Raw genomic sequence first — 22,496 nt, 5'->3', positions numbered from 1 at the left:
GGAGCTTGTTCAAGTTTCGAGTGTATTTGAACACACATTTGAAAGGCACGAGCAAAAGATTCTATCATCCAACTGTTACAGAACGGCGGCGTTATTAGCTGACCCGTTAATTGAAGAATATATCTTTCGTCGAAGGCTGACCATCGAAGAGCCTAGCCGCTTAGGTCTGAAATTGGCAGAAAAAATGTGGTGCGTATTGCTTGTCTAAAATGTGTAAACTGAAATCATTACAGATCATCTCACATCATCATACATCAAACACCATACATCATACATCATACATCATGAATCATACGTCGTACAACATACATCGTACACAGTACTGAAGTTCGAAACCAAAGTTTGCATGTTCGGATGATCAGAAAGTGACGTCACCCAAAATTTTTTTTTCTCGACGTCATCGATCGAAAATCAGCTAGCCGAATTCCTCAGTCTGGAAACAACCGCGCGGTAGAGCGGACGTATGAGAATTGCGCTCAGCAGATTTCGAGTACCGGGTTCTCTGTCTCCTGGATCCTGCGCTCCGGGTCGGCTACTTGGTCAAACTCGACTTCCAAGACAAGCGCTCGGTGGTTTCTGCGCTCCAGGTCCGTTTCCTGGTGCCACTCGAGTTCCAGAACAAGCGCTCCGCGGTACCTGTTGAAATTCGACTTCAGGGACTAGCGTTCGTAGTTTGTGCGTTCCAGGTCGGCTACCTGGTACAACTTGACTTCAGGGACAAGCGCTGCGTAGTTTTTGCGCGCCAGGTCCGCTACCTGGTAGAACTCGACTTCCAGGACGAGCGCTCCGTAGTTTCTGCGCTCGAGGTGTACCACCTGATGAAACTCGAGTTCCAGGACAAGAGTTCCGTAGTTTCTGCACTCCGGGTGTCCTACCTCGTGAAACTCGACTTCCAAGACAAGCGATCCGTAGTTTCTACTATCCAGGTTCATTTCCTGGTGCAACTTGAGTTCCAGGACAAGCGCTCCGTGGTTCCTGCGCTCCAGGTCTGTGACCTGGTGAAACTCGGCTTCAGGGATAAACGCTCCGTAGTTTCTACGCTCCAGGTACGCTACCTGGTGAAGCTCGAGATCCAGGACAAGCGATACGTGGTTTCTGCGCTCCAGGTCGGCTATCTGGTAAGACTCGACTTCAGGGAAAAGCGCCGTGTAGTTTTTCCGGGCCAGGTCCACTACCTGGTAGAATTTGACTTCCAGGACAAGCGCTCCGTCGTTTCTGCGCTCGAGGTCAGTTACCTGATGAAACTCGACTTCAGGGACTAGCGCTACGTAGGTTTTCCACTACAAATCCGCTGCCCGCTGAATCTCGACTCTCGGGGGATGAGGTGGACTAGGAGGACGAGGATTTGTGCACGGTGAGTATAACATTTTTATAATATTTCATGGCAATTGTAATTATATTTTGTCTAAATTTTTTTAAAATCGTCATGATCACAATACATTATTTCAATTCATTTCTCGCCCAAACCCAATTTCAGTAGCTATCAATGCACTTTTAAAATTTCTATAATTATTTATAATTTTGTCACAATCTTGGTGGAATGACTCAAAAAAAAAAAAATAATATTGATCCTTACACAATATTTTTGATGTGTTCTAATGCTGAAAATATTTATCAGTGTTCGAGGTATAATCCAAGGTGGTTAGAGGGAATTGCGTGTGGTCGAGGTGGCCGAGGAGGAGGAGAACGAGGGAGACGAGGAGAACAAGGTGGACGAGAAGGACAAGGATTTCTGCACGGTGAGTATAACATTTTTATAATATTTAACGGCACTTGTAATTATATTTTATCTAAATTTGTTTAAGCTTGTCATTTTTACAATAAATTATTTCAATTCATTTTTCGCGCAAGCCCAAATTCAGGAGCTATAAATGCGCCGATATAATTTATTTTGTTATTAATCAGTTATTTATATTCATCCTTACATAATATTTTTGATGTGTTCTAATACTGAAAACATTTATTACTATTCAAGGTATAACCCGAGGTGGGAAGCGGTGATCGTTGAAGTTGGTTGGCGGCGGTTGGAGGTGGACGGACGTGGACGAGGGGGAGGACGAGGACGAGGACGAGGAGGACGAAGATTTGTGCTCGGTGAGTTGAACATTTTTATAATATTTAATAGCAATTGTAATTATATTGTATCTAAACTTTTTCAAACTTGTCGTGTGTACAATAAATTATTTCAATTCATTTTTCGTGCAAGCACAAATTCAGTAGCTATAAGTGCGCTACTAAAATTTATTACATAATTGATTAATTGAATAATTATAATAATACTTGCACATATTTTTGATGAGTTCTTGTACTGAAAAGACTGATTACTATTCCAGGTATAACCCGAGGTGGTCATCGGTGGTTGTTGGAGGTGGTTGGCTGTGGCCGGAGGTGGACGAGAAGGAGGACCAGGAAGACAAGGAAAACAAGGTGGTCGAGGACGATGAGGATTCGTGCACTGTGAGAATATCATTCTAAAGTATTGAATAGAGTAGGAGTAGGAGTAGGAGTAGGAGTAGGATCAAGAGTAGGAGTAGGAGTAGAATCAGAAGTAGGAGTGTTACGAGTTGGAGTTGCCAACCCAACCCAACCCAACCCAATTGGTCCGCTTACCCTACCCTACCCCCCACCCTACCCCACCCTACCCTACCCTTCCCACCCCTACCCTCCTCCCATACTTCTACTCCTACTCTTGCTCCTACTTCTACTTCAATCTTACTCCTACTTCTACTACGATCTTACTCCAACTCCTGATCCTACTCCTATTCTTACTCTCACTCTTGAACCTACTCCTGATCCTACTTCTATTCCTACTCCTACTCCTAATTCTAAATATGAATGTTATGGGATATATAGACTGCGTGTCGAATTGTATCCCATATCGAAACAAACAATTCTTTTATTGTCATATTATACCCGATTATAGTAGATAATCTAGTATGGTTTCCTAGCAAATTATAAAATTTATAGTTTGCATCACGTAATAACCATAAATTAATCAGGTATATCAATGTCGTACATGGACCGCATATACATTTACACTTTTTGGTGTCTGCGTCATTATTACATATGATCTATTTTTATTCATGATCTATGTATACATTCTTCTCTCGGGTACCTATACTTTAATTGAATCACTGTTTTGCTACGAATTTTGAATGATATTAGTTCTCATTATTAATTTCTTGTATCGCCGACAAGTCGGTAGGTACACTCAGGCCAAGTACTGGCTTGGGCCTACCATTGCGAAGACTGTGTTACTCAGAAGGTAAATGCAGCCAGCATCTTGTCGAAATCGGAAACTCCGTGATGTTCTACGATAAGTTCTCAACTCTACCATTGGATTATCTCACGGAGCAATTTACGGATGTCACATCTGAGCCCATGAGGGCAACTGTCTTTATATTCTTCATCCGATAGTGAGGCTAACCCCTTTGTATTTTTGACGAAAATTTTCGCGATTTTGAAAAGTGCCGGAATAAATTCTTTCATGCACTATTTCGACGTGGTTTTGCGAAAAAAGTCGATTGAGCGCAGTCCCAATACGCTACGATCAACGCATCGAAAGTTACAGCCAAAAAACGATAACCTGTGTTTTCGACATTTTTCAGCAGGTGCTTTTTTCCTCGTATCTTCTCTCCTGTTGATCCCACGCTCCTTTCGCTGCGTTTTCTGAGTTCCTGGGGGTCCAATTAGTCAGGAAAGGGTCTTACAAATCGAATCTGAGACCTGAAATTTTCGGTCGAAAAATGAAGAAAAAGTAAGGCTAACCCCTTTGCATTTTTGGCGAAAATTTTCGCGATTTTCAAAAGTGCTGGAATAAATTAATTGCGGCACTATTCCGACGTAATTTTGCGAGAGAAATCGATTGGGCGCAGTTCCAATACGCTGCGATCAACGCATCGAAAGTTACAGCCAAAAAACAAAACCTGTGATTATATGAATCTTTACGTAATGTTTTTGATGTTTTCTTATACTGAAAATATTTATTGCTGTTCCAGGTACAACCCGAGGTGGTTATCGGTGGTTGTTCGAGGTGGTTGGCGATTGTTGGTGGTGGTCGGAGGTGGACGAGGAGGAGGACGAACGGAACTGAGTCTCAAAGCCCTGTTGACATAAAAGCAGCTATTCGATAGAAATTATAGTTTATAGTTTACACAGCCTATTGCATGATATTTCATTATAAATACGTATGTTTCAATGTATTTAGGAATAATTTATCAAATATACAGAGATCATGTGCAAATAATAAATGAATTGATTCGACCGCAGTTTGATATATTCATTAGAGCTTTAACAATAAATTTAAGCTTTGTTACTTCTTTTATTTTATTATGGATAATCAAAAACATTTCCGACTATTCGTGCTGTGGAAGCATGGGGATTAAACCAAATATAGCAAAAGATTAGAAACAGTGTATGTAGAGTACGGGTATTTTTCTAATAATGCAAATAGAATAGAATACCACGCCTTGCGAATTAGCTTTCCAGACAGAGATGAATGATGAATTTTATTTTATTTTCTATGCCTCATAGGAAAAGAAAATCCGTAACGATAAAATTGATGCACCGGATCAACGTCGACTTTAACTTTTGAAATGTCCTACCATTTTCGAACACCTCCTACCTCCCCCTGCCACCTCCGACCATCAATGGCCACTTTCGACCACCCCCTATCACCTTTTGCCAGCGCCGACCACCTCCTACCATTTCCGAACACCTCCAACCATCCTATTTACCTATATTACTAGATTAGCTATGATATGAAAAGAGCAGAATTATTCATTTCGAAATGGGATTCTATTCGATACGCGCTCGATGTATTTCATAACATTAGTATTCATAATTATTCCAACAACTTTTCATTTGCTCTCTCGATCTTGAATTTTCATAGGCATAGAATCGAAACGTTGTTTTAGCTGGTCGCAAGTGTTGTATCTACGTTGGGTAGGAAAGCAGAATTGTTTTTCGAAAGGTGTTCGTATGGAAAAAAAATCAGAGTAGCTGTAATACATCACGGACGCGCTAATTTTAATCGACATGAAACGGATGCTCCGTATATGAGACAGTATTTAACCCTGCGTAGTGATTTAAAGACCTAGAAAGGTGATAGGGAGAGAAAGAACGACGCTTCTTAACACTTCGAGTGTATTTTAACACACATTTGAAAGATACGAGCGAAATTTTTCATCATCCAACTGTCGCAGAACGGCAGCGTTATTAGCCGACCCGTTCACTGAAGAATATATCTTCAGTCAACGGCTGACCATCGAAGGGCCTGGCCGCTTGAGTCTGGAATCGGCAGGAGAGATAAAGTGTGTATTTCTTGTATGAAATGTGAAACCTAAAATCATTATACATCATATCGTATCATCATACATCATACATCGTACATCATACATCGTACATCATACATCATCATACATAGTATTAAAGGTCGAAACCAAAGTTTGGATCTCGGATGTTCAGAAAGTGACGTCACCAATTCAAAATCAGCTAGCCAAATTCCTCAGTCTGGAAACAACCGCGCACTAGAGCGGACGGATGAGAGTCGCGCTCCGCAAATTTCGAGTACCGGGTTCTCAACCTTCCGGATCTCGCGCTTCGGGTCCGCTACGTATTTCGAGTAACGGGTTCTCAACCTTCCGGATCCCGCGCTTCGGGTCCGCTACGCGGTGAAACTCGACTTCCAGGATAAGCGCTCCGTGGCTCCTCGTTCATGTTTACAATAAATTATTTCAATTCGTTTTTCGCGCAAGCCCAAATTCAGTAGCTGTCAGTACGCTAATAAAATTTCTATAACTTCACAATCTTCTCATAATCTTTCTGGTAGATTATATCGATAAAAAAATTATATCGAACCTTACACATTATTTTTGATTTGTTCTCACGCTGAAAATATTTATTAGTATTCGAGGTATAACTCGAGGTGGTTGGCGGTTTTCGTTGGAGGTGGTTAGGGGTGGTTGCGGGTAATCTCGGTGATTCAGGAGGAGGGGGACGAGGATTTGTGCTCGGTGAGTAAAACACTTTTATAATATTTCATGGCAATTGTAATTATATTTTATCTAAAATATTTCAAACCTGTCATGTTTACATTAAATTATTTCAATTCATTTTTCGCGCAAGCACAAATTCAGTAGCTATGAATAATCTTATACAATTTATTACATTATAAATTAATTAATTAATATTCTTATAATATTTGATGGCAATTGAAATTATATTTCATCTGAAATATTACAAACTTGTCACGTTTACAATAAATTATTTCAATTCGTTTTTCGCGCAAGCACAAATTCAGTAGCTACGAATGAGCTTATACAATTTATTATATTATTAATTAATTAATTGATCAATTACTCAATTATATTAATCCTTACACAATATTTTCGATGTTTTCTTATACTGAAAATATTTATTACTATTCAAGGTATAACCTGGGGTGGTTGAAGGTGGTCGGAGGTGGACGAGGAGGAGGACGAGGAGGACGAGGATTTGTGCTGGGTGAGTAAAACACTTTTATAATATTTGATGGCAATTGTAATTATATTTCATCTGAAATATTACAAACTTGTCACGTTTAGAATAAATTATTTCAATTCATTTTTCGTGCAAGCACATATTCAGTAGCTATGAATAATCTTATCAAATTTATTACATCATTAATTAATTAATTAATATTCTTATAATATTTAATGGCAATTGTAATTATATTTCATCTGAAATATTACAAACTTGTCACGTTTACAATAAATTATTTCAATTCATTCTTCGTGCAAGCACATATTCAGTAGCGATGAATAATCTTATACAATTTATTACCTCATCAATTAATTAATATTCTTATAATATTTGATGGCAATTGTAATTATATTTCATCTGAAATATTACAAACTTGTCACGTTTAGAATAAATTATTTCAATTCATTCTTCGTGCAAGCACATATTCAGTAGCTATGAATAATCTTATACAATTTATTACCTCATCAATTAATTAATATTCTTATAATATTTGATGGCAATTGTAATTATATTTCATCTGAAATGTTACAAACTTGTCACGTTTACAATAAATTATTTCAATTCATTCTTCGTGCAAGCACATATTCAGTAGCTATGAATAATCTTACACAATTTATTACATCATTAATTAATTAATATTCTTATAATATTTAATGGCAATTGTAATTATATTTCATCTGAAATATTACAAACTTGTCACGTTTACAATGAATTATTTCAATTCGTTCTTCGTGCAAGCACATATTCAGTAGCTATGAATAATCTTACACAATTTATCACATCATTAATTAATTAATATTTTTATAATATTTAATGGCAATTGTAATTATATTTCATCTGAAGTATTACAAACTTGTCACGTTTACAATGAATTATTTCAATTCGTTCTTCGTGCAAGCACATATTCAGTAGCTATGAATAATCTCATACAATTTATTACATCATTAATCAATTAATATTTTTATAATATTTAATGGCAATTGTAATTATATTTCATCTGATATATTACAAACTTGTCACGTTTACAATCAATTATTTCAATTCAGTTTTCGTGCAAGCACATATTCAGTAGCCATGAATAATCTTATAAAATTTATTATATCATTAATTAATTAATTAATATTCTTATAATATTTGATGGCAATTGTAATTATATTTCATCTGAAATATTACAAACTTGTCACGTTTACAATAAAATATTTCAATTCCTTCTTCGTGCAAGCACATATTCAGTAGCTATGAATAATCTTACACAATTTATCACATCATTAATTAATTAATATTTTTATAATATTTAATGGCAATTGTAATTATATTTCATCTGAAGTATTACAAACTTGTCACGTTTACAATGAATTATTTCAATTCGTTCTTCGTGCAAGCACATATTCAGTAGCTATGAATAATCTCATACAATTTATTACATCATTAATCAATTAATAATTTTATAATATTTAATGGCAATTGTAATTATATTTCATCTGATATATTACAAACTTGTCACGTTTACAATCAATTATTTCAATTCAGTTTTCGTGCAAGCACATATTCAGTAGCCATGAATAATCTTATAAAATTTATTATATCATTAATTAATTAATTAATATTCTTATAATATTTGATGGCAATTGTAATTATATTTCATCTGAAATATTACAAACTTGTCACGTTTACAATAAAATATTTCAATTCCTTCTTCGTGCAAGCACATATTCAGTAGCTATGAATAATCTTACACAATTTATCACATCATTAATTAATTAATATTTTTATAATATTTAATGGCAATTGTAATTATATTTCATCTGAAGTATTACAAACTTGTCACGTTTACAATGAATTATTTCAATTCGTTCTTCGTGCAAGCACATATTCAGTAGCTATGAATAATCTTATACAATTTATTACATCATTAATTGATTAATTAGTATTCTTATAATATTTAATGGCAATTGTAATTATATTTCATCTGAAATATGACAAACTCGTCACGTTTACAATAAATTATTTCAATTCATTCTTCGTGCAAGCACATATTCAGTAGCTATGAATAATCTTATACAATTTATTACATCATTAATTGATTAATTAGTATTCTTATAATATTTAATGGCAATTGTAATTATATTTCATCTGAAATATGACAAACTCGTCACGTTTACAATAAATTATTTCAATTCATTCTTCGTGCAAGCACATATTCAGTAGCTATGAATAATCTTACACAATTTATCACATCATTAATTAATTAATATTTTTATAATATTTAATGGCAATTGTAATTATATTTCATCTGAAGTATTACAAACTTGTCACGTTTACAATGAATTATTTCAATTCGTTCTTCGTGCAAGCACATATTCAGTAGCTATGAATAATCTTATAGAATTTATTATATTATTAATTAATTGATTAATTACATTAATCCTTACACAATATTTTTGATGTGTTTCTATACTCAAAATATTCATTACTATTCCAGGTATTACCCGAGGTGGTCGGAGGTGGACGAGGAGGAGGACGAGCTGGACGAGGAGGAGGACCAGGTGGACGAGGAGGAGGACGAGCTGGACGAGGAGGAGGACCAGGTGGACGAGGAGGAGGCGGGGTGGGTCGTGGGAGAGGACCTCTCCTCTCCTTGGAGGAGGGGAGGGGGAGGGGCAGGGAAGGGGGTGAGGTGGGTGGGGAGGGAGAAGGGATGGGAAGGGGCTGGGAGGGAAGGGGTGGGTGGCGGGGAGGGGGCCGGGGAGGGAGGGAGGGAGGAAGGGGGCCGGGAGGGAGGGAGGGAGGGAGGGAGGGAGGGAGGGAGGGCGGGAGGGTGGGCATCGCGGGGGGGGGGGGGGGGGGGGGGGGGAGTGGGGGACGGATGTCGATGCGAGCCCCTTAGAGTTAATAGAGCAGTTAATACACCCCCCCCCCCCCCCCCCCGCCCGCCCACCCTTCCCTCCCTCCCTCCCTCCCTCCCTCCCTCCCTCCCTCCCTCCCTCCCTCCCTCCCGGCCCCCTTCCTCCCTCCCTCCCTCCCCGGCCCCCTCCCCGCCACCCACCCCTTCCCTCCCAGCCCCTTCCCATCCCTTCTCCCTCCCCACCCACCTCACCCCCTTCCCTGCCCCTCCCCCTCCCCTCCTCCAAGGAGAGGAGAGGTCCTCTCCCACGACCCACCCCGCCTCCTCCTCGTCCACCTGGTCCTCCTCCTCGTCCAGCTCGTCCTCCTCCTCGTCCACCTGGTCCTCCTCCTCGTCCAGCTCGTCCTCCTCCTCGTCCACCTCCGACCACCTCGGGTAATACCTGGAATAGTAATGAATATTTTGAGTATAGAAACACATCAAAAATATTGTGTAAGGATTAATGTAATTAATCAATTAATTAATAATATAATAAATTCTATAAGATTATTCATAGCTACTGAATATGTGCTTGCACGAAGAACGAATTGAAATAATTCATTGTAAACGTGACAAGTTTGTAATACTTCAGATGAAATATAATTACAATTGCCATTAAATATTATAAAAATATTAATTAATTAATGATGTGATAAATTGTGTAAGATTATTCATAGCTACTGAATATGTGCTTGCACGAAGAATGAATTGAAATAATTTATTGTAAACGTGACGAGTTTGTCATATTTCAGATGAAATATAATTACAATTGCCATTAAATATTATAAGAATACTAATTAATCAAATAATGATGTAATAAATTGTATAAGATTATTCATAGCTACTGAATATGTGCTTGCACGAAGAATGAATTGAAATAATTGATTGTAAACGTGACAAGTTTGTAATATATCAGATGAAATATAATTACAATTGCCATTAAATATTATAAAATTATTAATTGATTAATGATGTAATAAATTGTATGAGATTATTCATAGCTACTGAATATGTGCTTGCACGAAGAACGAATTGAAATAATTCATTGTAAACGTGACAAGTTTGTAATACTTCAGATGAAATATAATTACAATTGCCATTAAATATTATAAAAATATTAATTAATTAATGATGTGATAAATTGTGTAAGATTATTCATAGCTACTGAATATGTGCTTGCACGAAGAAGGAATTGAAATATTTTATTGTAAACGTGACAAGTTTGTAATATTTCAGATGAAATATAATTACAATTGCCATCAAATATTATAAGAATATTAATTAATTAATTAATGATATAATAAATTTTATAAGATTATTCATGGCTACTGAATATGTGCTTGCACGAAAACTGAATTGAAATAATTGATTGTAAACGTGACAAGTTTGTAATATATCAGATGAAATATAATTACAATTGCCATTAAATATTATAAAAATATTAATTGATTAATGATGTAATAAATTGTATGAGATTATTCATAGCTACTGAATATGTGCTTGCACGAAGAACGAATTGAAATAATTCATTGTAAACGTGACAAGTTTGTAATACTTCAGATGAAATATAATTACAATTGCCATTAAATATTATAAAAATATTAATTAATTAATGATGTGATAAATTGTGTAAGATTATTCATAGCTACTGAATATGTGCTTGCACGAAGAACGAATTGAAATAATTCATTGTAAACGTGACAAGTTTGTAATATTTCAGATGAAATATAATTACAATTGCCATTAAATATTATAAGAATATTAATTAATTAATGATGTAATAAATTGTGTAAGATTATTCATAGCTACTGAATATGTGCTTGCACGAAGAATGAATTGAAATAATTTATTGTAAACGTGACAAGTTTGTAACATTTCAGATGAAATATAATTACAATTGCCATCAAATATTATAAGAATATTAATTAATTGATGAGGTAATAAATTGTATAAGATTATTCATAGCTACTGAATATGTGCTTGCACGAAGAATGAATTGAAATAATTTATTCTAAACGTGACAAGTTTGTAATATTTCAGATGAAATATAATTACAATTGCCATCAAATATTATAAGAATATTAATTAATTGATGAGGTAATAAATTGTATAAGATTATTCATCGCTACTGAATATGTGCTTGCACGAAGAATGAATTGAAATAATTTATTGTAAACGTGACAAGTTTGTAATATTTCAGATGAAATATAATTACAATTGCCATTAAATATTATAAGAATATTAATTAATTAATTAATGATGTAATAAATTTGATAAGATTATTCATAGCTACTGAATATGTGCTTGCACGAAAAATGAATTGAAATAATTTATTCTAAACGTGACAAGTTTGTAATATTTCAGATGAAATATAATTACAATTGCCATCAAATATTATAAAAGTGTTTTACTCACCCAGCACAAATCCTCGTCCTCCTCGTCCTCCTCCTCGTCCACCTCCGACCACCTTCAACCACCCCAGGTTATACCTTGAATAGTAATAAATATTTTCAGTATAAGAAAACATCGAAAATATTGTGTAAGGATTAATATAATTGAGTAATTGATCAATTAATTAATTAATAATATAATAAATTGTATAAGCTCATTCGTAGCTACTGAATTTGTGCTTGCGCGAAAAACGAATTGAAATAATTTATTGTAAACGTGACAAGTTTGTAATATTTCAGATGAAATATAATTTCAATTGCCATCAAATATTATAAGAATATTAATTAATTAATTTATAATGTAATAAATTGTATAAGATTATTCATAGCTACTGAATTTGTGCTTGCGCGAAAAATGAATTGAAATAATTTAATGTAAACATGACAGGTTTGAAATATTTTAGATAAAATATAATTACAATTGCCATGAAATATTATAAAAGTGTTTTACTCACCGAGCACAAATCCTCGTCCCCCTCCTCCTGAATCACCGAGATTACCCGCAACCACCCCTAACCACCTCCAACGAAAACCGCCAACCACCTCGAGTTATACCTCGAATACTAATAAATATTTTCAGCGTGAGAACAAATCAAAAATAATGTGTAAGGTTCGATATAATTTTTTTATCGATATAATCTACCAGAAAGATTATGAGAAGATTGTGAAGTTATAGAAATTTTATTAGCGTACTGACAGCTACTGAATTTGGGCTTGCGCGAAAAACGAATTGAAATAATTTATTGTAAACATGAACGAGGAGCCACGGAGCGCTTATCCTGGAAGTCGAGTTTCACCGCGTAGCGGACCCGAAGCGCGGGATCCGGAAGGTTGAGAACCCGTTACTCGAAATACGTAGCGGACCCGAAGCGCGAGATCCGGAAGGTTGAGAACCCGGTACTCGAAATTTGCGGAGCGCGACTCTCATCCGTCCGCTCTAGTGCGCGGTTGTTTCCAGACTGAGGAATTTGGCTAGCTGATTTTGAATTGGTGACGTCACTTTCTGAACATCCGAGATCCAAACTTTGGTTTCGACCTTTAATACTATGTATGATGATGTATGATGTACGATGTATGATGTACGATGTATGATGTATGATGATACGATATGATGTATAATGATTTTAGGTTTCACATTTCATACAAGAAATACACACTTTATCTCTCCTGCCGATTCCAGACTCAAGCGGCCAGGCCCTTCGATGGTCAGCCGTTGACTGAAGATATATTCTTCAGTGAACGGGTCGGCTAATAACGCTGCCGTTCTGCGACAGTTGGATGATGAAAAATTTCGCTCGTATCTTTCAAATGTGTGTTAAAATACACTCGAAGTGTTAAGAAGCGTCGTTCTTTCTCTCCCTATCACCTTTCTAGGTCTTTAAATCACTACGCAGGGTTAAATACTGTCTCATATACGGAGCATCCGTTTCATGTCGATTAAAATTAGCGCGTCCGTGATGTATTACAGCTACTCTGATTTTTTTTCCATACGAACACCTTTCGAAAAACAATTCTGCTTTCCTACCCAACGTAGATACAACACTTGCGACCAGCTAAAACAACGTTTCGATTCTATGCCTATGAAAATTCAAGATCGAGAGAGCAAATGAAAAGTTGTTGGAATAATTATGAATACTAATGTTATGAAATACATCGAGCGCGTATCGAATAGAATCCCATTTCGAAATGAATAATTCTGCTCTTTTCATATCATAGCTAATCTAGTAATATAGGTAAATAGGATGGTTGGAGGTGTTCGGAAATGGTAGGAGGTGGTCGGCGCTGGCAAAAGGTGATAGGGGGTGGTCGAAAGTGGCCATTGATGGTCGGAGGTGGCAGGGGGAGGTAGGAGGTGTTCGAAAATGGTAGGACATTTCAAAAGTTAAAGTCGACGTTGATCCGGTGCATCAATTTTATCGTTACGGATTTTCTTTTCCTATGAGGCATAGAAAATAAAATAAAATTCATCATTCATCTCTGTCTGGAAAGCTAATTCGCAAGGCGTGGTATTCTATTCTATTTGCATTATTAGAAAAATACCCGTACTCTACATACACTGTTTCTAATCTTTTGCTATATTTGGTTTAATCCCCATGCTTCCACAGCACGAATAGTCGGAAATGTTTTTGATTATCCATAATAAAATAAAAGAAGTAACAAAGCTTAAATTTATTGTTAAAGCTCTAATGAATATATCAAACTGCGGTCGAATCAATTCATTTATTATTTGCACATGATCTCTGTATATTTGATAAATTATTCCTAAATACATTGAAACATACGTATTTATAATGAAATATCATGCAATAGGCTGTGTAAACTATAAACTATAATTTCTATCGAATAGCTGCTTTTATGTCAACAGGGCTTTGAGACTCAGTTCCGTTCGTCCTCCTCCTCGTCCACCTCCGACCACCACCAACAATCGCCAACCACCTCGAACAACCACCGATAACCACCTCGGGTTGTACCTGGAACAGCAATAAATATTTTCAGTATAAGAAAACATCAAAAACATTACGTAAAGATTCATATAATCACAGGTTTTGTTTTTTGGCTGTAACTTTCGATGCGTTGATCGCAGCGTATTGGAACTGCGCCCAATCGATTTCTCTCGCAAAATTACGTCGGAATAGTGCCGCAATTAATTTATTCCAGCACTTTTGAAAATCGCGAAAATTTTCGCCAAAAATGCAAAGGGGTTAGCCTTACTTTTTCTTCATTTTTCGACCGAAAATTTCAGGTCTCAGATTCGATTTGTAAGACCCTTTCCTGACTAATTGGACCCCCAGGAACTCAGAAAACGCAGCGAAAGGAGCGTGGGATCAACAGGAGAGAAGATACGAGGAAAAAAGCACCTGCTGAAAAATGTCGAAAACACAGGTTATCGTTTTTTGGCTGTAACTTTCGATGCGTTGATCGTAGCGTATTGGGACTGCGCTCAATCGACTTTTTTCGCAAAACCACGTCGAAATAGTGCATGAAAGAATTTATTCCGGCACTTTTCAAAATCGCGAAAATTTTCGTCAAAAATACAAAGGGGTTAGCCTCACTATCGGATGAAGAATATAAAGACAGTTGCCCTCATGGGCTCAGATGTGACATCCGTAAATTGCTCCGTGAGATAATCCAATGGTAGAGTTGAGAACTTATCGTAGAACATCACGGAGTTTCCGATTTCGACAAGATGCTGGCTGCATTTACCTTCTGAGTAACACAGTCTTCGCAATGGTAGGCCCAAGCCAGTACTTGGCCTGAGTGTACCTACCGACTTGTCGGCGATACAAGAAATTAATAATGAGAACTAATATCATTCAAAATTCGTAGCAAAACAGTGATTCAATTAAAGTATAGGTACCCGAGAGAAGAATGTATACATAGATCATGAATAAAAATAGATCATATGTAATAATGACGCAGACACCAAAAAGTGTAAATGTATATGCGGTCCATGTACGACATTGATATACCTGATTAATTTATGGTTATTACGTGATGCAAACTATAAATTTTATAATTTGCTAGGAAACCATACTAGATTATCTACTATAATCGGGTATAATATGACAATAAAAGAATTGTTTGTTTCGATATGGGATACAATTCGACACGCAGTCTATATATCCCATAACATTCATATTTAGAATTAGGAGTAGGAGTAGGAATAGAAGTAGGATCAGGAGTAGGTTCAAGAGTGAGAGTAAGAATAGGAGTAGGATCAGGAGTTGGAGTAAGATCGTAGTAGAAGTAGGAGTAAGATTGAAGTAGAAGTAGGAGCAAGAGTAGGAGTAGAAGTATGGGAGGAGGGTAGGGGTGGGAAGGGTAGGGTAGGGTGGGGTAGGGTGGGGGGTAGGGTAGGGTAAGCGGACCAATTGGGTTGGGTTGGGTTGGGTTGGCAACTCCAACTCGTAACACTCCTACTTCTGATTCTACTCCTACTCCTACTCTTGATCCTACTCCTACTCCTACTCCTACTCCTACTCTATTCAATACTTTAGAATGATATTCTCACAGTGCACGAATCCTCATCGTCCTCGACCACCTTGTTTTCCTTGTCTTCCTGGTCCTCCTTCTCGTCCACCTCCGGCCACAGCCAACCACCTCCAACAACCACCGATGACCACCTCGGGTTATACCTGGAATAGTAATCAGTCTTTTCAGTACAAGAACTCATCAAAAATATGTGCAAGTATTATTATAATTATTCAATTAATCAATTATGTAATAAATTTTAGTAGCGCACTTATAGCTACTGAATTTGTGCTTGCACGAAAAATGAATTGAAATAATTTATTGTACACACGACAAGTTTGAAAAAGTTTAGATACAATATAATTACAATTGCTATTAAATATTATAAAAATGTTCAACTCACCGAGCACAAATCTTCGTCCTCCTCGTCCTCGTCCTCGTCCTCCCCCTCGTCCACGTCCGTCCACCTCCAACCGCCGCCAACCAACTTCAACGATCACCGCTTCCCACCTCGGGTTATACCTTGAATAGTAATAAATGTTTTCAGTATTAGAACACATCAAAAATATTATGTAAGGATGAATATAAATAACTGATTAATAACAAAATAAATTATATCGGCGCATTTATAGCTCCTGAATTTGGGCTTGCGCGAAAAATGAATTGAAATAATTTATTGTAAAAATGACAAGCTTAAACAAATTTAGATAAAATATAATTACAAGTGCCGTTAAATATTATAAAAATGTTATACTCACCGTGCAGAAATCCTTGTCCTTCTCGTCCACCTTGTTCTCCTCGTCTCCCTCGTTCTCCTCCTCCTCGGCCACCTCGACCACACGCAATTCCCTCTAACCACCTTGGATTATACCTCGAACACTGATAAATATTTTCAGCATTAGAACACATCAAAAATATTGTGTAAGGATCAATATTATTTTTTTTTTTTTGAGTCATTCCACCAAGATTGTGACAAAATTATAAATAATTATAGAAATTTTAAAAGTGCATTGATAGCTACTGAAATTGGGTTTGGGCGAGAAATGAATTGAAATAATGTATTGTGATCATGACGATTTTAAAAAAATTTAGACAAAATATAATTACAATTGCCATGAAATATTATAAAAATGTTATACTCACCGTGCACAAATCCTCGTCCTCCTAGTCCACCTCATCCCCCGAGAGTCGAGATTCAGCGGGCAGCGGATTTGTAGTGGAAAACCTACGTAGCGCTAGTCCCTGAAGTCGAGTTTCATCAGGTAACTGACCTCGAGCGCAGAAACGACGGAGCGCTTGTCCTGGAAGTCAAATTCTACCAGGTAGTGGACCTGGCCCGGAAAAACTACACGGCGCTTTTCCCTGAAGTCGAGTCTTACCAGATAGCCGACCTGGAGCGCAGAAACCACGTATCGCTTGTCCTGGATCTCGAGCTTCACCAGGTAGCGTACCTGGAGCGTAGAAACTACGGAGCGTTTATCCCTGAAGCCGAGTTTCACCAGGTCACAGACCTGGAGCGCAGGAACCACGGAGCGCTTGTCCTGGAACTCAAGTTGCACCAGGAAATGAACCTGGATAGTAGAAACTACGGATCGCTTGTCTTGGAAGTCGAGTTTCACGAGGTAGGACACCCGGAGTGCAGAAACTACGGAACTCTTGTCCTGGAACTCGAGTTTCATCAGGTGGTACACCTCGAGCGCAGAAACTACGGAGCGCTCGTCCTGGAAGTCGAGTTCTACCAGGTAGCGGACCTGGCGCGCAAAAACTACGCAGCGCTTGTCCCTGAAGTCAAGTTGTACCAGGTAGCCGACCTGGAACGCACAAACTACGAACGCTAGTCCCTGAAGTCGAATTTCAACAGGTACCGCGGAGCGCTTGTTCTGGAACTCGAGTGGCACCAGGAAACGGACCTGGAGCGCAGAAACCACCGAGCGCTTGTCTTGGAAGTCGAGTTTGACCAAGTAGCCGACCCGGAGCGCAGGATCCAGGAGACAGAGAACCCGGTACTCGAAATCTGCTGAGCGCAATTCTCATACGTCCGCTCTACCGCGCGGTTGTTTCCAGACTGAGGAATTCGGCTAGCTGATTTTCGATCGATGACGTCGAGAAAAAAAAATTTTGGGTGACGTCACTTTCTGATCATCCGAACATGCAAACTTTGGTTTCGAACTTCAGTACTGTGTACGATGTATGTTGTACGACGTATGATTCATGATGTATGATGTATGATGTATGGTGTTTGATGTATGATGATGTGAGATGATCTGTAATGATTTCAGTTTACACATTTTAGACAAGCAATACGCACCACATTTTTTCTGCCAATTTCAGACCTAAGCGGCTAGGCTCTTCGATGGTCAGCCTTCGACGAAAGATATATTCTTCAATTAACGGGTCAGCTAATAACGCCGCCGTTCTGTAACAGTTGGATGATAGAATCTTTTGCTCGTGCCTTTCAAATGTGTGTTCAAATACACTCGAAACTTGAACAAGCTCCGTTCCATCTCTTCCTATCAACAACAAAAATCGCTGAGAATCACCTTTTTAGGTATTCAAATTAGGACACTGTATTAAATACTGTCTTATATACGGAGGATTCATTTCATCATCAAAATCAGCGTATCCGAGATGCATTACAGTTATTCTGAATTCTTCTCCGTACGAACACTTTTCGAAAACAATTCTGCTTTTATACCCAACGTAGATACTTCACTTGCGACTAGCTAAAACAGTGTTTCGATTCTATGCCTACGAAAGCTCAATATTGATACACCAAATGAAAAGTAGTTGGAATTATGAATAACAATGTTATGGAATACACCGAGCGCGTGTCGAATGGAATCTCATTTCGAAATGAACAAGTCTTTTATTCTCATATTACAGTCCTATCATTGTAGATAATCTCATTTGTCTCCTGGAAAATTATAAAATTCATAGTATGCATCGCGTAATAATCGTCAATGGATCACATATATCAATTTATTTTTTTAACTACACAGAAACGTTACCCAGTTCTCATTTCACCGTTTCTTTTCTCTTTCACAACAAAGTCGTGCGGTAGATCACGTGCGCAGAGCCTAGTCAAAAGAGAGCCAAATTAAGACTGGTAGCACCGGTCAAAAGGGTTAAGAAGTGGTATATGTATATACAGGTACTACGTTCCAACGGCTTAATTTCATCCTCGTTAGCCTCTCTGGACTTCGGGTGAGGCTGTCCGTAAAAATGCCCAGACGCACAGACGTCAGCCGCATGCATGAATGCGCATACCCATATTAAAAGTATGGGTAAAGGGGCACGCTTTTAAGGGCCGAGTACTGGATTTCCACGATCCTTATTTCTCGCTTCACGCAGGGCAGAAATCTCGCAGCAACTCCCCCGCAGCTCGGTCGGCAGTGATCCGTGCCCTGGCCGCAGGAGCGGGGCTGACGATGAGGTGCGCCTTCTTGTCCGTCTCGAAAAATTTATCTCGGGCTCATTAATAAGAGGCGACAGCCGCCGATAAGATCCGTTCAAGGAAAAGAAAACAGGAAGAAGCAAAACAACGTAAAAAAAAATTGAGAGAAAAAACGCCTCAGGTAGCCCCGAGCTCAATCCCTGAAGCTCCGCGACTCCGTACACGTCCGTCAACCACGCTCGACCAAACCTCCGCAGCAGCCAACGATCATCAGTCATTAACACGCTACCGGGTGTCTCGGAAAATGTTCCTGTCTAATGAGCCGGTCATAATGAGATCGCTGCCCGGTTTCGACTGCCTGCCTCCAGCCTCTTATATTCCCTCGCTTCTTATCCTCGAACTGTCGCTTTCTTCTTCGGCCAGCTAAAGGATTTGTGCCTTTCCTCTTCTTGTGCCTAGGACAATTATCCAGCTGGGATGTATTCTACTGTCAACTTCTTTCAAAGTGTGTGCAGAAGTTTTCTACAGATTTTATAGAGCATCCGGACGACGAGGATAAAGGACCATAACGTACCGGTCGATCAGCTCGCGAGACTGTACGAAGCTACTGAAACTACAGAAGAGAGCATTTGACTTGCTGTTAGAAAAGCTTCAAGATTTTGATCGGTTCTGCAGGGATCGAGAAAATTCGATGGGTGGTTGATCGGGAAAGGTGAACGGCGAACGGTGTCTCGGAATTGGTTTTGAATAGGTAAGGAGGTGAGAGAGAGTCCCACCCGGTATTGTCTAATGGTGTCACATTAGGCGTCGTAGTTTGGATGAGAATGAGAGAGCGGTGCTATATTAGGAATGCGAATGCGCAAGTTCAGTAGGGACGAGGAGATAAGTCATAACAGTGGTTGCGAGCGGGGCAGTTGGGCGGGACGTTGTTAATAGTCGACACGGGATAGCTGAGAGATAGCGCTAATGCACGCATTTATTTGAAATATTAAACCGCGCGAGGTATGGAGCCGGCAACAAGAAACTGGCGAGAGGGAAAAGGTGAGGAAGGGAGGGAAGAAGAGAGGAACGAAGAAAGAGAAAGGAGGAGGGATCCTGTAGGGGAGGACGGATGGACCGGCGAGACGGCGGGGTGACGGGGGCAATTATAAATGATGATAATTAGCAAAGATTTTACCGGTCACTGCATGACTTTACAGTTACACACTGCCTACACTCCTCTCACGGACCCCAATGCTGCCCTCCTCTCCTCCTCTGGCCCATCCTGCCGGCGCAGCGCAGCGCCAGGGTCACCCACCAAGAGGATCCTTTATTTTTCATTGCTCAAACCATTTTTTATTAGACGCACGATTATTGTTTCGCTCTTCGACCCGGGGACCCTGGAGATGCTCACCCACCTACCTTACTACCTTGCTTCTCCTCGACACGACGCCGATCAAATCAACCGCGCCCACGGATTGTGCTTAATTATTAATGGGTGTATATGGTCTCGGACTCTGGAATCATCGTTCGTGGTGTAAATGATCGGGTGTTCTTTTTTTTTTCTTTTTTTTTTCTGTTCTCTTCTACAGGGATTTACCGAGGAGATCTATCGTTCATTAATCACTGTGTATACGTGACGTCAACAAGTGAAACGGCGACAAGTTCTGATCATTGGGAGAGAAATAAGAGAAAAAAAAAACAGAAAAGAAAACGAAGGAGGAGTCAAATCCAGTACAGATTAGGACCTGGAACTCTCTACGTCGACATTAATTCGAAGGTAAAGCAATCCTGGTCAAGTGTACATTATTCACTTGTCCGATGACAGTGCAGTTATCCGACTGAGCAATCTAATGATCAGTCAAATGCACTGCCATGAAAAGAATTCCAAAAGAGAAATTACCGGTGTTGCTGGGATTACGTCAAACGTCAGGTAGATATTGACGCTGCGTACAATGGTGCAGCCGAATTTTTCTTCCCTTTCTTCCGCACTCTTCGTTACCCACGCGTTGCACTCATGACTTTACTCATAAATTGAGAAGACCGTCACTCGAGAAGAATCCTCTCACGATCTTCCGAATGTCGGATAAAAATGATCCTGCAGCAGCACTGCAGCGCGAGGAAATTCTTCAGGTTGAGACACTCTTCGATACTACGTCCGTGAACACAATTTCAAAAGTCTGTCAATTGATATTCGAACCATCGGATGACTGTGTTCCACCTCTTCGGTGAAAACGGCTGTCTGGTGAAAGACTGTGTTTACGTCAGTTGAAGACCGCGGGGTATAAGGAACGGAAGTAAAATGAATTCGGGGACGATGACAAGCCCGTTCTTCTTTTAATTATCAGAGTGTGTGGATCGTAAAGTGGTGGTGTCGGTATCGACGAAGACCGTAATTAATAACGGGGTTTAATTACGCGACGGCGATGAGGATCGAGTGCCGAGGACGGTCCTGGTTATACGTATACCTGCAGTTTTACATAGACACGGGCGAAGAAGTAGGTGAATGAAAAATCCCGTGGATGGGTTACCTGGACGCGCATCGCAGACGGAAGAGACGGACCTTACAGAAAATCCTGGGCCCGTCCGACTGGTGGCGAGCGGGCAGGCAGGCAAGCATATTAGCCGGGTGAGATATTGAATAACGAAAATGATTAATCATTAGGTCTTCGGTTCCCGGGGTCTGCGAGGGTCCTCCTCCTCTCTGCACCGGTCACTCTCACACGTCCGGCGCATGCCTGTTATACAGCGCGACACACAGGGACACATCATCCTTCGTTCCATGTCAGAGAGAGGATGAGGAAGACGAGGATGATGAGGAGGAGAAGGAGGAGGAGGAGGAGGAGGAGGAGGAGAAGGAGGAGGAGGGCCGTGGTTCGAACCAACTAACCGACTCAAAGATCCTGTAGATCTCTAACGGAGATGATGATGATCGCTTCTCCTAGCGGGTATAAATCACCCTTGGAGAAGTGTCATCCCGTTCTCCCCTCACCCTAGACCTTAACCCTCCTCACGGCTACATCCAGAGGAAAAAATTCCATCATTCGGATATCGGCTCACCTCGTATGGGGCATACATATGCTCGTTACGACAACGGCTAAATTACCTGCCCATGATCCAGGCACCACCTGACGATCTTAGAGATCGGGTCATGGATCTCGATTTGTAAATAATCGAGGGCACTGGGTGTGGTATTGTTGTTCCGAATGGTAGATTGTTCATCATTTGAGCGTTGGTATTATTTTTGTGCATAGCGATGTTCTACGATTAACGATTCATGATCACCCGATTCTTT

General features: G+C 39.2%; 2 protein-coding genes across 2 annotated transcripts; one reads left to right on the top strand and one right to left on the bottom strand.

Annotated features, from left to right (window-relative positions):
- The first annotated feature begins 475 nt into the window (after nucleotides 1-475).
- On the top strand, nucleotides 476-4,228 carry LOC124213846 (uncharacterized). The gene is made up of 5 exons (XM_069134303.1): nucleotides 476-1,354; nucleotides 1,619-1,739; nucleotides 1,976-2,094; nucleotides 2,334-2,457; nucleotides 3,999-4,228. Exon 1 carries the CDS (start codon nucleotides 819-821, stop codon nucleotides 1,260-1,262), a length of 444 nt encoding a protein of 147 aa, XP_068990404.1. The 5' UTR covers nucleotides 476-818; the 3' UTR covers nucleotides 1,263-1,354; nucleotides 1,619-1,739; nucleotides 1,976-2,094; nucleotides 2,334-2,457; nucleotides 3,999-4,228.
- A 9,872-nt stretch (nucleotides 4,229-14,100) lies between these two features.
- On the bottom strand, nucleotides 14,101-17,852 carry LOC124213880 (uncharacterized). Its single transcript, XM_069134285.1, has 5 exons — nucleotides 16,972-17,852; nucleotides 16,587-16,707; nucleotides 16,232-16,350; nucleotides 15,869-15,992; nucleotides 14,101-14,327 (listed from the first exon to the last, which is right to left on the bottom strand). The coding sequence occupies exon 1, from the start codon at nucleotides 17,505-17,507 to the stop codon at nucleotides 17,064-17,066; it is 444 nt and encodes a 147-aa protein (XP_068990386.1). The 5' UTR covers nucleotides 17,508-17,852; the 3' UTR covers nucleotides 14,101-14,327; nucleotides 15,869-15,992; nucleotides 16,232-16,350; nucleotides 16,587-16,707; nucleotides 16,972-17,063.
- Between the last annotated feature and the right edge of the window lie 4,644 nt (nucleotides 17,853-22,496).

This window comes from Neodiprion pinetum, chromosome 3, assembly GCF_021155775.2.
Source record: "Neodiprion pinetum isolate iyNeoPine1 chromosome 3, iyNeoPine1.2, whole genome shotgun sequence".
Lineage (NCBI taxonomy): Eukaryota > Metazoa > Arthropoda > Insecta > Hymenoptera > Diprionidae > Neodiprion > Neodiprion pinetum.
This window is presented reverse-complemented; position numbering and strand designations above follow the sequence as displayed.